Source organism: Patiria miniata, unplaced genomic scaffold (assembly GCF_015706575.1).
Source record: "Patiria miniata isolate m_02_andy unplaced genomic scaffold, ASM1570657v1 HiC_scaffold_17, whole genome shotgun sequence".
Lineage (NCBI taxonomy): Eukaryota > Metazoa > Echinodermata > Asteroidea > Valvatida > Asterinidae > Patiria > Patiria miniata.
The window spans coordinates 9,088,487-9,103,547 of record NW_024037055.1 but is presented as its reverse complement, the minus strand read 5'-3'; the positions used below and the strand labels follow the sequence as shown (position 1 = coordinate 9,103,547).

Below are 15,061 nucleotides of genomic sequence, written 5' to 3'. Positions count from 1 at the left end.
AGACAAACACATTAACCAAACAATTGTAATTCATTTCACTTACCTGAATGATCTTGATTCCAAAGTGAAGGAGATACAGAAACTTGGTTGGTGGTTGGTTTGATATCATTTTAAGGTCGCTAAAATGTGTTAACCCACTTATAGTGGTGCGGCATATCCCCGCATTTTGTGATAAAACCATGAAACTTCGCATGTTCGTTCTTTATGCCATGATTTTTTTCAGATATGGAGGCATTTCATCTTTGAGCTCGGGTGACTTTTGAGAGGTCAATGACCTTTACATACTCTATTTATGTCAATTATCCTTCGAAACGTTACTTTCTTATAACACAAGTCTGCATCATATCCCTTCATACATGTCTTACAATACAAATAATAATTAGATGTTTGAATGACTCATATCTGACCGCTGGTGATCTTTTAGGGGTCAGTGACCTTTGTAAACCTCATTTGTAGCTATTTGTAAGATTTAAAATCCACTTTTTACCGTCCAAGGTCTAAATGGTAGGTGTATTTTCATACATGGAACATTTCATATTTAACCTATTGTGACCTTCCGAGAAGTCATGACCCTTGTAAATCCTATTTACAGAGATTTATAGAATTTACTCTTGTAAATATTACTTTCTCATGACCCAAGTCTAAAAGTTAGCTCTTTGAACGAGGAAAAAAAAATCAGACGAGGGGACATTATATCTGACGTCTGATACCCTTGGATCGGTCAATGGACTTTGTATACCTTATTTGTTGCTATTTACCATATTCATTCGTAAAAACGTCATTTTAACTTGACCCAAGCCTCAATAGTGCCAAAGAAAGGTATTGTACCTATTATTCTACAGTCATAGTATAATACCAGAATCAATCAACAATTTTGAGGTGACATCTGACCTCTGCTTTGTTTGTTTTTTAACTGGAAATGCACGGTAGGACTGTACTGCAATGAAGAAATATTTGAAGTATTTGCACGCTTGACTGTGTACTTATTACACTCCATTTTATTCATATGGTTACCATATTTTCAACTTTTTACCAAGCTCACTGGTCAATGTTAGACCGTGATGCTGGACCGATGTGCTTCTTACATTCTGTTGCGCTTGCGTCTGCCCTTACAAAAAGAGAAATGGAGATCAGAGGTCATGAAAAAAATGTTTTGGTGGTCTGAATTCATGATAATGCTGTAGAATAATTATCAAACAACACTTCTTTTGCAATATTTAGACTAATTAGGTCCTTAAACAATGGCATTTGAAAGATTAAATATGACATGTAACGGCAATCAGGGTATACAGAGATCATTGACATCGTAAAGGTAACCAGAGGTCAAATATGAATTGTCTACATATCTGAAAATTTAAATCATGGCAAGAATACCTAAATTTAGATATAGGTCATGCAAAAAAATGGGTTTTGCAAAGTAAATCCTCTATTATCTAGTTCATTGACCCCTTGAAGGCCATCAGAGGTTAGATATAAAATCTCGTAGTTATGATTTTTTTTCACAGCATGAGCACTTAGCATTGAGATTTGGGTCTTGAAAAAAGTTGGGCTTTAAAGAGTATATCTTATATATAAATATAAATAGAGTTAGAACAGTTAGTTCAAAGGTTGTTGACCTCTGGAAGGTCACAAGAGGTCAAATATGAAATCTTCCCACAAGTTATCATTGCTTGCCTTGTACGAAGACCTATGACATAGACTTTGCTTATAGAAAAATTGATATTTTTAAAAAACAATGTGTATCAATTGAATACGTAGAGGTCATTGATATACTTTTCAATATAACACACTCGTTTATGATGTCTTATTGTAGAAGCTAGGTACATGGGTGAACGTATAAACGCTGCCTTGTGGGGTACCAGAACAATGGGAAGTACCCCACAAGGAATGCCCACCGAATTGCAGGGTACCGTTTTGGTACCCAACAAGTTTTTCACGAAATAGAAATATGGAATATACTCAAAACCTAGGAATTTCCTAGGTGGGTTGATCCGTTGCAAATGGAAGAGTTTTAGAAAAGGGATATATTAAGTCCGAAATTCAGCCCTGGAATTATTTCTGGTTAAAATAAGAGCATTTTGAAATTAGTGTGCGACATTGCAAAATGTCAGTACACGAGAACAAAGCAAGCACCCCACTTCTGTGCCTGTGTAACGGTGTGGGCACGTACATGGGCGTCGCCAGTATTTTTCTAAAGGGGGGCAAAGCACATTTCCCAAATTTCCTCAAATCGCTTCATTTTTCCAGCATTTTCGATTTATTATTTTTCGAGGGTGAGCAAGGATATTTGCCCCCAACCCACCCATTAAATTGACAGCAATATGACTTCGCACCTTTTATTCTTTTTTTCCCCTTGTTTTTCTCTCTCCTTTTCCCTCCAAGCGACGTCCATGTTTACGTATTCATTTTTTGGCTTTGTTTGTGGTAGTTATATTGTTGTTGTTTTTGTTCCGATTTAGCGAATGTTACAATTGGTAGAAGTTCTCCGGGAGAAAAAGATTTCCATTTTCAGAAACTTCTTAACCCTGAAGGGGCCGGGTTATTTGACCATCTCTCAGCCGGGGGGGGGGGGGGCGGATTCCGCCCCCCTAAGATCTCAGCCATCGAGTTACGCAAAATTTTGAAACTCAGCACATGCATAGAGCAACTCTTCTTTAACATACCCATGAAATTTCATGACTATAGGTCAAAGGGTTTGGGAATTATGGCTAATTAATTATTCATATGTAAGAATGGCAATTCTGCTCTGTGTACACGACGTATATGCGAAAATTCAGTTTTCACGGCGCGTAGCGCCGGAAAATTTGTCACTACGCGGCAACCCGTAGTCCTATTTTTATGTTTTTGGTATCAAAAGATGAGCAAAGCTCGAGGCTAAAAAGTCATAAATGCTTGGGTCGCGAAAAAAAAATGTTTTAGAGGCTATATCGCGGAAAATATTGAGGGGGGGGATTCCCCCCCCCGGCCCCTTTAGGGTTAAATTGCTTGAGTTTCTTTTATTCCATAATGGTCTGAGAATGATAAATACAATTTCGTCAATTTTGTAAATAAGTTACTTGTGGGGTCTCTAATCTAAATGAAGTTTGTAATACTTTATTTGTTCATTGAATCTCTTGTCATTTTGTCTTTATTCAAAAAAATAACTTGTATCTTGACAAGAACTATTCGCAGTTACCCTTAGGTGAAATGTAAATATAGTTGTTTTCGAAGTAATGTTAGCTTCCATTGCTTCGGTAACTCTGCTCAATTTGTTTAATAAAGGCCCTGTCACACTGTCTGCGATCTTATATGCGCTGTCACTGCGTCCTTGAAAAATAGCTGGGGCGCAACAACAACTACTAGATCGCAGCGACAACTAAAAAGGTCACCAGATGGGCGCCAGAGGGTCTTTATGGTCTCCGATGAGCGTCAAGGTCTTTGAACATGCTCAAAACAATCGCAACACCTCTGCGCTCTGGCCAGGGCGCCGCAATGACGCAACTCGGGCGTTGTGCGAACGTGAATCGTGCGACATTGGAGTGGCATTGAGGCAGCCTAGGCGCAAGACAGACGATGTAGTCTCCATGAGAAAGTAACTCGACTGAGATGAACTTGTAGAATAATTTTGAAACTGGACTGTGTATTGACCGTTTTGCCGTGGTATTTATACAGCGCAAGTGACGTCACATGAGCGTATTGTAGCGGAAAGTGTTTGGCGACTTGTAGCCAGTTTAATTACTACGTCATTCCTATTGCACTAACGTAAATTCACTGTGTGTTGGTGACTGGGCGGAGCGTAAGAGCCCAGTGGCTGAATGCGCGTACGCTATTGGTTGCCTTAGGCCCATAGGTTTAGTACATGCATATGTGTTTGTGCGGCGTATGCATGTTCACGTGAGGGCTATTCACGTGATCGCGCGGAGGAGTGTTTTGGTAATGCTGACGCGCACTGTGTAAATTTCCTGACTGTGCTGAAGTTGCACTGTGTGATGCTGACGCGCAGCCGTACTAGTGAATGTACTGTACGATACTGACGCTAGCTTGCATGGGTACGGGTAAAGCGTAAATCGGGTTAAGGCTGACAGCGTATATTACTTACATTGGCGTGCATTACTTACATTGGCGTGTGTTATTTACATTGGCGTACACTACTTACATTGGCTTGTGTTATTTACATTGGCGTACGTTACTTACATTGGTGTGTGTTGTCTACTTAGTGTACGTTGTTGACTTCGTGTACATTGTTTACTTAGTGTACATGGTTTACTTAGTGTACGTTGTTGACTTGGTTTACATTCTTTACTTAGTGTACATTGTTTACTTAGTGTATATTGTTGACTTAGCCGTGCATTGTTTACATTAGTGCACATTGTTGACTTACCAGTGTATTGTTTACATTAGAGCACCTTGTTGACTGACCAGTGCATTGTTTACATTGGGCGCATTGCTCAAGCTGTGCGCTTTAATTTCTGCTTAGGTGAGCTGTTAGCTGACTTGCAAGTGTATTTAAGTGACCCTGATAATTAACCACCTCATTAAGTCTCAATCACTACTGCATATTTCTTGATTATTGTATAATAAATTACGATTATATTTGTGGTGCCGACATTCCTGTTGTCCAGGTGTATTTGTTGTTGGTTTATTGTGCAATTAACAGTGGGTAATCACAATCATCATAATCGGCGGTATATTTCCTCCAAAACGGACCTGCTTCCTAGGCCTTGAGGTCGCTCTGAGCGGTCTCTCGTCTTGGGAAAGCTTGCGTTCAGGAAGATCAGCTACACTCTAATAGGTGTCAGACTTGGTCCAACGAACTTAGGTTTGGCCCGGGGAGATCCCCGCCACAGTATGTTGGTCGAATAGAGAGCGCGACGCGAGCTACTAGGACGTATCAACAGCGAGCAGAGCGTAGTGTAAGGACAGTGACAGCGCAGCAGCAGCGACTAGATCGAGTAATTGAGCTTGACAGGGGCGTATAGAGAGCGAGTTGAGCGCATCTCAAGCGTGGGAAGAGCACAGTAGAACGTAGCTTGAGCTTCTTTGAGACAGAAAGTTGTCATTATCTTGCGTCTTCGCTGCGATTGTTAAATTTATGAAATAGTTTTGGTCGCCGTAAGGTCTCCTATGAGATCGCATATAATGTGACAGGCCCTTAAAGCGCTTTCTCCTAATAGTGGAGTTCAATAGTTGGCATGTTCATTATTTCCTATATATTCAAGTTGTAGTCTCAGGTACTATTACATTATAGAATATAAACTTGTTCTATTGGTGGACCTGCTGAGGTTCATTTAATACCAAAATTGTGCACTATTTTTGGCAAAAGATTGAAAAGGTTGACGTGTATGGACATTTTTGTCACACGTTTATTTCTGGAAATTGTAGAATATTGACAAAGCAAAACTTTCATATGATTGTATCTTTTTACATCCCCAAATAGCGTGTTGCGTCAGTTTTCTATAATTAAATCTGTATTTTTTTGTAAAAAAATTGCTGCCTGTTTTAAAAAATGTACATGGTGATTGTCCTGAATATTTGGCTCAGCTATTACCGTTCGACCTCAGTCTTTCCATATGATCTGGTACACGGTACCCTATGGAGACATGTGAATAATAGGGAACAAAAGATTGTAAACGTCTCCTCAGGCAATTAGTCCATGGGCCAGACCAGATATTGGTACCACAAATGCTTTGTGGGATCGACTTAAGTACAAAAACATGTGATATCAACTCCAAATGAGTAGCTTAGTCTCTGTTTTTCTTAGTTTTGTGTTTTGACATTTAGTTACATTATAATTGCATTATATGTACATCCCTTAGCATATGTATTGGCATAATATTAAAATACAGACAGGTAGTTGGTAAACAATGTATCATATGCCAGTAGTGCATGTTGATTATTACTAGTTTTGTTTCGGGGGGGGGTGCTATGTTACGGCACTCTGGCTTAACCCTAAAGGGGCAGCGGGCGGAATCCGCCCCCCCCCACCTTCGACCTTTTCCGCGTTAGCCTTAAAATTTGTTTACGCGACCCAAGCAGTTATTACTTTTTAGCCTGGAGCCTTGCACATCTTTCGATACCAAAATTATAAAAATTGGACCACGGGTAGCCGCGCAACGAAAATAATTCCGTTGCTACGCGCCACTGAATTTCCCCATATACGGAGTGTACACAGAGCAGAATTAACATTCGTGCATATGAATAATTAATTAGCCATAATTCCAAAACCCTATGACCTATAGTCATGAAACTTCTTGGCTATGTTCATGATAAGTTGTTCTATGCATGTAAAAGAGATCTTGGAGGGGTCGGAATTCCCCCGGTTCTTTTAGGGTTAAAAATATCCATTATTTCAGTATCTTCCGCTGTGCTACAACTGATAATGTAGTAACCAACGGATAACGTATCACCAACCGATAATGTATCACAAATTGACCGATATTGTATCACTAACCGATAATGTAGCAAAAATTGACTGATAGTGTAGTAAAATTTGTATTCGATAATGTATCACGTGTCGACGGATAATGTAACTACAAAATAACTGTATCCAATAATGTATCACCACAGAACGGATACTGTATCAACCGATAATGTATCAAATATCAACCGATAATGTATCCGTATAAAAGTTTGTGATGACTTCACATTCGAAACAAGAAAGATTTTCATGAATATATTGTATGTGTGGAGTTTAATCTGTTTATAAAAGGGAGGCACACCTTTTTTATAGGGGCATCATGACTACCCCCCCATTTTACTATGGCTGCCACGCCCCTAAAAGGGTGTGTTTGCGATGGCTCCACGTCTGAATTTTTTTCTCGCGAATATTAACGTTTGTGGGAATTAGTTTCATTCGTCTATAAGATGTGGGCACATTTTTGCCAAGGTGGGCATAATATTTACCCCTCCCCCTTTTTTTAAAATCGCCCCTAAAAGGGTAAATTTGCGATGGGTTTACATCTAAAACATTTTCTCGCATGAATATGAACATCTGTGACAAGTTTCACACTTTTATGCAAAAGTGCACAATTCATCGATATTTTGTCACATATCCGCTGGACTAATAGCCAATTTATTCAGATTAAAAACTATTTAAAGTTCGACAAGTTCATCATATTTATATTATTGCAAACTGTTCAACAGGTTGACAACAATCATCTTCAATTTATCTTAATTTAAAACAGCGCCACTCCTGGCAGCAGTGACACCGTACAATGGAAGTTCTATTCACCGTGCAATATAACTTCCATTGCACTGTGCGCTGCGCGCCGCGCGCGCGTCGTGCGTTGGTACGAATCATTCAATGGCATGTGATCAACGATCCACCAATCAGATGACGGGGATTTATTCAGGTGTTGTATAATGTAAACTATGAGGGTGTGCGACAACAGCAGGTATTAATCTCGTTGGGGACTGGGGTGCTTCTGAAATAACCGTTTGTTCGTCACGGTGAAGTCAGCCAGTATGCTCAGACCGTCTGCATTAGTGGTTCTAAAGATAAACCAACTTTATTTGTGACATTGTTGCTTCGATTAATTACCCCCGGTTCAGACAGGCGTTCCAGAGTCGCGCCGAAACAAATAGATTAGGAGCGACTCCAGGTCGACCTGATTAGAATTTTTGGTTTCAGACAGGTGAACTTAATACATTGGAGTATTGTGTACAAACCAACAAATATGGGATCTTAGCAACAAGCCGGTATTGTGCAGTGTCGATTATGTATCGGCTGCGTGCGCGTTCCTCCATTACGCAAACGCCTGGCCGTGTAATACGTAATCGATGCATGATCCACGCATCGACGCTGATTGAGAGCGTACTGCGCGAAATGCGCGCGTATCGAAGAAGACAGCTAGCACCATTGCACGCACGCCATGTACGCTCACGTTATCTCTTGCACGTCACGCCACTTACGAACAATTTCAAGACTGCGCCGTGCCTGTGCAATATGGATACTGGGAGTCTCGGTTTTCCGCTTTAAAAAAATGCATCTTGTGTTGTATTGGGGCGACAGTGGGACGTACATTTATTGTAAGTTTTTGCTCTGTAACACGACATCGAAATCTCGTGTTTGGATTAAATCTGCAAAAAGAAAACCTTCAAATTATACGCATTGCGTCGCGCGTTAAACGCATCGCCTGCAGTCCTAATATCTTTGAAGGTCACTACATATTTACATACATTTACATACATTTGCATTGAGTTCGGCTCATGACTAGAGCGACGTCTGAAACCAAGTCACTCCTGAGTCGTTCTAACTACTCCAACAGTCGATCTTTCGCCATCGAGCGTGTCAAGTCGCTCCTAATTGTTTCAGACGTCGGACTTTTGACGCACTTATTTCAAATCAAGACTTTTATTTGGTTCGGCGCGACTCTGGAACGCCTGTCTGAACCGGGTGTAGGCTCTGATCCTCACGAGGAGAAAACCTGACGGAGTGACTGAGTTTAAGTTTACCAAATTCTAAATTGACCTAGTTAAGTTGCGCTGCATTGGTGATTTGCACTTGAAACTTGAACTACTCGGGGTTACAGAACTGAACCAGTGCCCCATAATGGTTTGTTGGTATTGGCTGTAAACAAATCGTATTCGTTCATATTTAAAACTTATCTTGGAGTGATTGCGTGGTTTTGTGGTCAGTGGCGTCACCAGACTTTTCAGTCTGGGGGGGGGGGGGCACAGGGGGGCACCAGCATTTGATGGGGGGGGGGGGCACTTAGGTGGATACGTATCGCCGTCTTTGGGAGGGGTCTATGGGGCCCCCTCCCCTTTGGAAAATTTTCGCATACGGAGGATGGGCTAGATGCAAATGGTGCCACATTTGATGCTAAATTCGATCTGAAGATATCTCAAGAAATTGCTATTTTTGAGGTAATGATTTTAACAACGCGCAGAATTTTGCAGAGGATAGGGGGCACCAGCATTTGATGGGGGGGGGCACTCGGGGGGGGGCACTAGGTTTTCAGGGGGGGGGGCACGTGCCCCCTTGGCGACGCCACTGTTTGTGGTGGACGAATTTTTCAGCTAACTCGTGAGGTCCGGTCGTTGGTTTTGCATTATGCGGATACTACTTTTGACATAAGACATCAATACTTTCGAAATGAATATATTTGTTTATTGATGTAGAATTTACCATGAGCGGCCTTATTGACTGCCCGTTGCCTGCGAGAGAATTTTCCTACATTAATCACGGCACATTCAGTACTCAGTACATGCAGTTATTGGGTCGTGCTGAACTTTTCGCCATCAACCACGTAACCGCACCTGTGTGGCACAATGTTGTAACCAGATTCAGGAAACCAATCTTATTGGTCCAACTTTTTTGTAACTGTATATTTTTTACCAACTGAAGTTAGTTAAGCTAGCCTGAGTTCCAATTCTTTAAGGTTCGAGTAATAACGGTAATAAACCGTGAAAACTACGGGAAATGGACAGTGTCTTAAGGGTTATTTTTAAAGTGGGTATAGATGGAGGGAACTAGGAACCAACGTCTTGAAAGAAAAGATTATCCTTTATCATCGGCCGGGAAATACTTCCAACTGTAATATGGTCCGCCCGATAGTCCGAAGGCTCGATAGTCCGAAGGTTTATTGGTCCGAAGGTTCGATAGTCCGAACGTACACATTTTCCACAACCGGGGGTTTTAGTCCGAAAATTAAAACAGGTTTGTTAATCCGAACATTTGATGCGATAGTCCGAAGGTTCGTTAGTCCAAACGTTCAATAATCCAAAGGTTCATTTATCCAAAGATTCAGTATTCCGAATTTAGAATTAGGAACTAAAACCGAGCGGAGGAGAAAACATTCTTGTTTGTATGCATTTGTAATCTACAAGAATACAATCGAATTGTCAACCGAGGTGCTTGCAAAATCAAACTTTATTGTCCCTCAATCTGAGCACAAACAAAATCTGGGTATGCATGTGATGGAAAGCTACCTGAACATTACAACAAACTTTCAAATTTCTAATCAATATTATATTTCCAAAGGCTCGCATCCCCTTCAAGTGCTTTTAATCAAATATCTGTTCATCAAAAGTACTAAATTTGCTAACAATGCTACGGAATTAAACAGACATGCATTCGGTAGGAAAAAAATCAAATAAGTTGAAAGAGATTGAAAAATAGGCAAAACTTACTGACACTCTTGTACAAGTCCGGGTAACACTTTGAAAACGATTTTAAAAAGTGGAAGATATAAAACCAGATTAAATAGTCTCAGTTCAACTTGTAATTACTGATTTCAAAGTTATATCATACGCCACAGGGGTGGCAACACCGCAGAATTATTGTCAATGTTGCAGTACATGTAGTAGTAATGTTAGGCTTGGCCCAAGACGCTATTGATCAATAGTGGGCGGTGCAAAGTGCGCCCTCTAATGGCACAAAAATTAAACCAGCGGTCCTACTCGCACTATCGTCTCGGCCATTTCGTTTTAATGGTTTAACATTTCTTCATTTTGTCCCTAGGCTTTCCTGGGGAACCAATCAGCGATCGAGAAAACGGTTCAATTGCTCGCCCAATGGTTGTTAACATACGCGCTATTGAAGTACCTGATCAAGCATCATCGCTTTCTTATCCAAGCTTTCCTAGGGAACCAATCAGCGATCGAGAAAAGGTTCAATGGCTCACCCGATGATTAAAATGTTTGCGATGATCAAGCATTGACCCTATAAACAGGAACTGAAAGAAAGTTTTTTTTAAAATGCAACTATCGCTCTTGATCACTGACGTCTTTGGCCAAGACTATATAATGTAGGTCGTAAAATGATGGCTGATTGAATTAGTTTCAAATTCATTGAACAGTCTAGTTTTTATTTCTTTCTAGGGGAAGAATTAACCCTCGGAGCACTTTTTCAAAAAGATCACATCGGGGAACCACGTGGAAAATTTTATCACCACATGTGTTTATAGGTCAATAACCCTGGCATGTCTGTACATGCACAAGATATAGGCCATTCACATGGCCAGGGATTGTTTACAAACTGTCTGGGCTCCTGGCGGCACGAAGGGTTGACACAAAGGGATCGGCGGCGCGCGTAATTTTTATTCCTAGGAGGGTTAGGGGCAATGTCATGAATAATTCATGTTTATCCATGAGAACGGACAATGACATCAACAGCATTGTTGTTAGTTACTCAACTAGTTACAATACATTAAAGCATTTTAACAGTAGCCTAGTGGATAGCGAGATGAGCTATGGATACAAAGATCCCTGGTTCGAATCCACGTCGTCGCTGCTCATTTTCATCAGCTATTTTTCTTCTCCAAATGTATCAATGAGATAATTTTAAATAAAGGGGAAAATTGAACGAAAGTCTTGCAATGATTCAAAGGAAAAACTGAATTATTCATGACATTGCCCCTAACCCTCCTAGGAAAAAAAATACGTCGGCGGCACTTAGGGCTGGCCACTAAGATCTCCAATTACTACACAAAGGCATTGGGCGCCATCTTGGCTTCTGTCTTTCAACACTCCTTACTCCGGAGTGGCTAGGGTCTGGCCAATGGGAGTCTACAGGCTTGTAGTGTATAGTAGAGGTGAGGATTACATGGAAGCTTGGCCTAAGTGGCCCATTGAAAAAAAAATTATGCCCATATTTGGAAAATGTGGACTATAAAACTACCGTCGGACTGCTCGGAGGGTTAATAGGTGAAAATCACTACAACTGATTCTTTTTTCCTGTGTCATGTCAAAAAGATGAAGCTCATTCCAAACCCAACGAAATGTTTTAGGAATGGTAAGATGTTAAAGGCATTTGTGTTTTACATGATTTATTCATTAAATGCAGCCTTGGCAGAAGCATTCTATTGAGTTATGATATTTTATCCTACGGGCAAAGGGTAAACATACATAGTAAGGTCCGGTCGTTTCAATACTGGTCCATCAACATTATTATCGAGTTGTTCATTGTCTGCAAAGATGACAATCTAGAAAAATTTCATAAACTGTAAAACGTATAGCGACCTAAAATGTATTTTGAAACTTTACATGAAAGCACGATCGAACCTCAAATCTCCAAATCTACACATTAATGTATTGGTACAAGCATCTACAATTTCCCCAGTTTATTTAAATAAGGCATCCGTTCAGATTATATCATATTAGAAGTGCCGTTTGTGTCTTAATATACTATGAATCATCTAGACAGCAATGATCTTCTTGACTGTTTGCGACAAGCCGGCCGCGTTAATTGCCGTCAACGTCAAGTGGTAGTCGGTGTAAGGTGCCAGCGGTGAGACACGCATACCAGTCTCAATTGTCTCCACCCACTGCATGACGTCACTACCTCCTGGGATGGTACCCAGCGATACCTCATACACCAAAGTGGAGGAAGAGGAGGGGAACAAGCCATCCCAGGCAATATGAACTGTCGTGTTGCCCAGCGAGGAGGACCTGAGCAGACTTGGCGCTATTTCATAAAGAAACATCAATCCAAAGGCAGGTGGTTATGTGGGGTGGTTGGGTAGACGGGTGCATTTTTGGGGATGTAACCTTTACGGTGGTACCAAGTTAGTAGATGTGTGCTTGAACCTACCAATTAGCGGCAATTAAATTGAGATTTCAATGTCGTAACCATTATCTTCATTCACCATTCGGACACTGAGCCAAATTGTTTGGGTGGAAGGGTAGGCCTGGTAGGTTGGATGTGAAATTTGGCTTTTAGACTGTTCGGATAATTTAGGATATGGCTTTTGAGCTGTGTAAGGATCCATTCTCCATTAAATCTCTGAACTTTACAGACTTTTGAATATCACAGTTGCGAACTATTCGCAACAAAATTAGAAACACTGAGATACATACGTCCCACAACAGGCTTTGAAGACCCCACAGCAAAGTTGCTCGTGATATGCTGACTAATCAGACCGGCATGATTGATAGCTCTGACTGACAGGTTATAGGTCGCATCATCAACCAGGCTAAGACCTGACCAATCAAGGTGGGTCTCTGATGTGGATCCACAAGGTGTCCAGGAGGTAGAGACGTTGGGACCACTAAGAAAGCACTGGAAAGAGAAAACGTGATTTCTAAGGAGGCCTGAGATATGTCACCAAATTCATAAAAATGTTTAGTGCAACCCCCATTACTCCATCCCTCTCCTTTACTCCAATGGTCAGATCCGGCCGTATCTATCATGAGGCTAATCAATATCACCTTCACACTTCAAGCTTAGAAAATGTCACAACTTGAATTTGTGACCACTGTATGTTGAGATAGTCCAAAGATTGCTAGTTCATGCACATCATGCCAGATAATCATAATGTTACAGGTGTTGGTCTTTTAACAAGACAAACATATTTTACTCGAGTTTCCTGTTATGAATTATATTATTGCAAAGACAATCGAGCGAGTCTCCCATGTGATGCGCGTGGTAACGTTAAACAATCGTTAAAGAAAAAATATTCTGATCACAGCCTTTTCATTCCAAATCAAAGTATCCCGTGTCACGCCGCTACGCTGCGCTCTTCGCTCTAACTGGATCCGTTTGGCAGTGTTTTATTAACAATGTTTATTTCTTTAAACTTTAAACATCTACAGACCTCATAGGAGTGAATTCCGAATGGATCCATGAAACCACTCCATGATGCTCTAAGGGAGTTCCTCTGAGACTGGTATCCGTCGCGTGATTCGTATTGAGTATCTGACATGGTCTTCACAATGACAACTGCTGCTGTGGAATTAGGAGGCACCGTCACTATGGTAACACCATCTGATGATTTCCATGACGACTTTTGAGCATGATTGTAGCACGTGACGGTTGCATACAGGCGCTGGCCCTCTACCATAATTTGAGACAGACCAGCGGTGATGCTAGATGTCGCATTAGGAGACGGTGAGCTTGGTAAGATGTCATCCAGTCCAGGCTCAGAGCCTGAAAAATTAATTTGCAGGGACAGAACACAGATGTTAAGTGCAATCTGTCTATTCATAGACTCTAATACTGATTGATATAGGATGTGTACTCATCAATTATATTCACTGCTACAACTTAAAACAACACACCAACTGATAATAAGATGCTGATTATCAAAAGCAGATTATCGGATGCATATTCTCACTTGGTGAGGATTAGAGTTGGTCAAATGAGGGTCGGAAATTAGAGCAATGTGTAATCTTTTGATCATTCAAGGCTAATTCTGGGTAAGATTTTATGATGAATTAATCAAAGCAGATGATGACAAACTGGGAGTCAGGCTCTTACCACAAGGGTCATGTGCTAACTTACTGAAAGTCAGGTGATGACTGGATCATCAGGAATGTTAACAAATTATAGGATGTTAAATTGACTATAATGACCAGCTGAGGGTCCAGTTCTAACAAATGATCAGTTGCAGACTAGCTAAAGGTCAGATACGGACAAATGCAGGGTCAGACGAGTATTAATAACGGCCGTTTCTACAATGCCAATTGTACATATTGCTAAGCAAAAGTGTTGCAGAGTTTAAGTGCATTACATCTGCATTTATCCGAGTGTGATGTAATCTACTGAGTGTCAAGTATGGCAGTCCAAACTTGACGGACGTATACTTACCAACTGCCCAATCACAGTGGTCAATGCCACTCTCAGGATCAGACGCAGACCAATTGAACGTCAGAGAAGAATTATCTGCACTGAAGTCAACATCTGTTACGGTGGAAAAAAAGACACTGGACGAGTTTTTTTTTCTTTTTCGGTCAGCCGGCCATCGCGAAATGAAAGGGGAGGCGGATTTGGCACCATCTGACTATGGGAAGCATTGTTCAAAGCATGCAGACAATGTTGGACGCCATCGGACCGAATGTGAAACTCTTCCTTGCATCAAGTAAAGAAAAGCTGACAAAAAAAGTGCCGTTTTGGGGGAGTTGTTGGGCTCATGGCACCATGCCAATAAACACGTCATTGAATACAAGAATGTCATTTTTTTTTTCGTTTGTTCACATTTCAACATTTAGATCAATGTGCTTTGTGCGTGGATGTTTGAGGATGTCTCACGATTTTGCATGTTAAGGAAGACACTGTTTGTATGGTTGACAAAGACAAATTGTTTGTCAATAAAAATGGGAACGAACAATTCATTAGTATCACTACGCACCACTGAGGATT

The 15,061-nt window shown here is 40.9% G+C and overlaps 1 protein-coding gene across 1 annotated transcript in view; it reads right to left on the bottom strand.

Moving 5' to 3' along the window:
* Positions 1 to 11,522: 11,522 nt before the first annotated feature.
* Positions 11,523 to 15,061, bottom strand: part of LOC119724015 — a 66,014-nt gene continuing 62,475 nt past the window's right edge. The window contains exons 52-55 of the mRNA XM_038194936.1: positions 14,510 to 14,602; positions 13,518 to 13,849; positions 12,781 to 12,982; positions 11,523 to 12,388 (exon numbers count right to left, since the gene is read on the bottom strand). Of these exons, the coding sequence (XP_038050864.1) occupies positions 12,120 to 12,388; positions 12,781 to 12,982; positions 13,518 to 13,849; positions 14,510 to 14,602 (896 nt within the window). The 3' untranslated portion in view covers positions 11,523 to 12,119. The remainder of the gene's footprint in view (positions 12,389 to 12,780; positions 12,983 to 13,517; positions 13,850 to 14,509; positions 14,603 to 15,061) is intronic.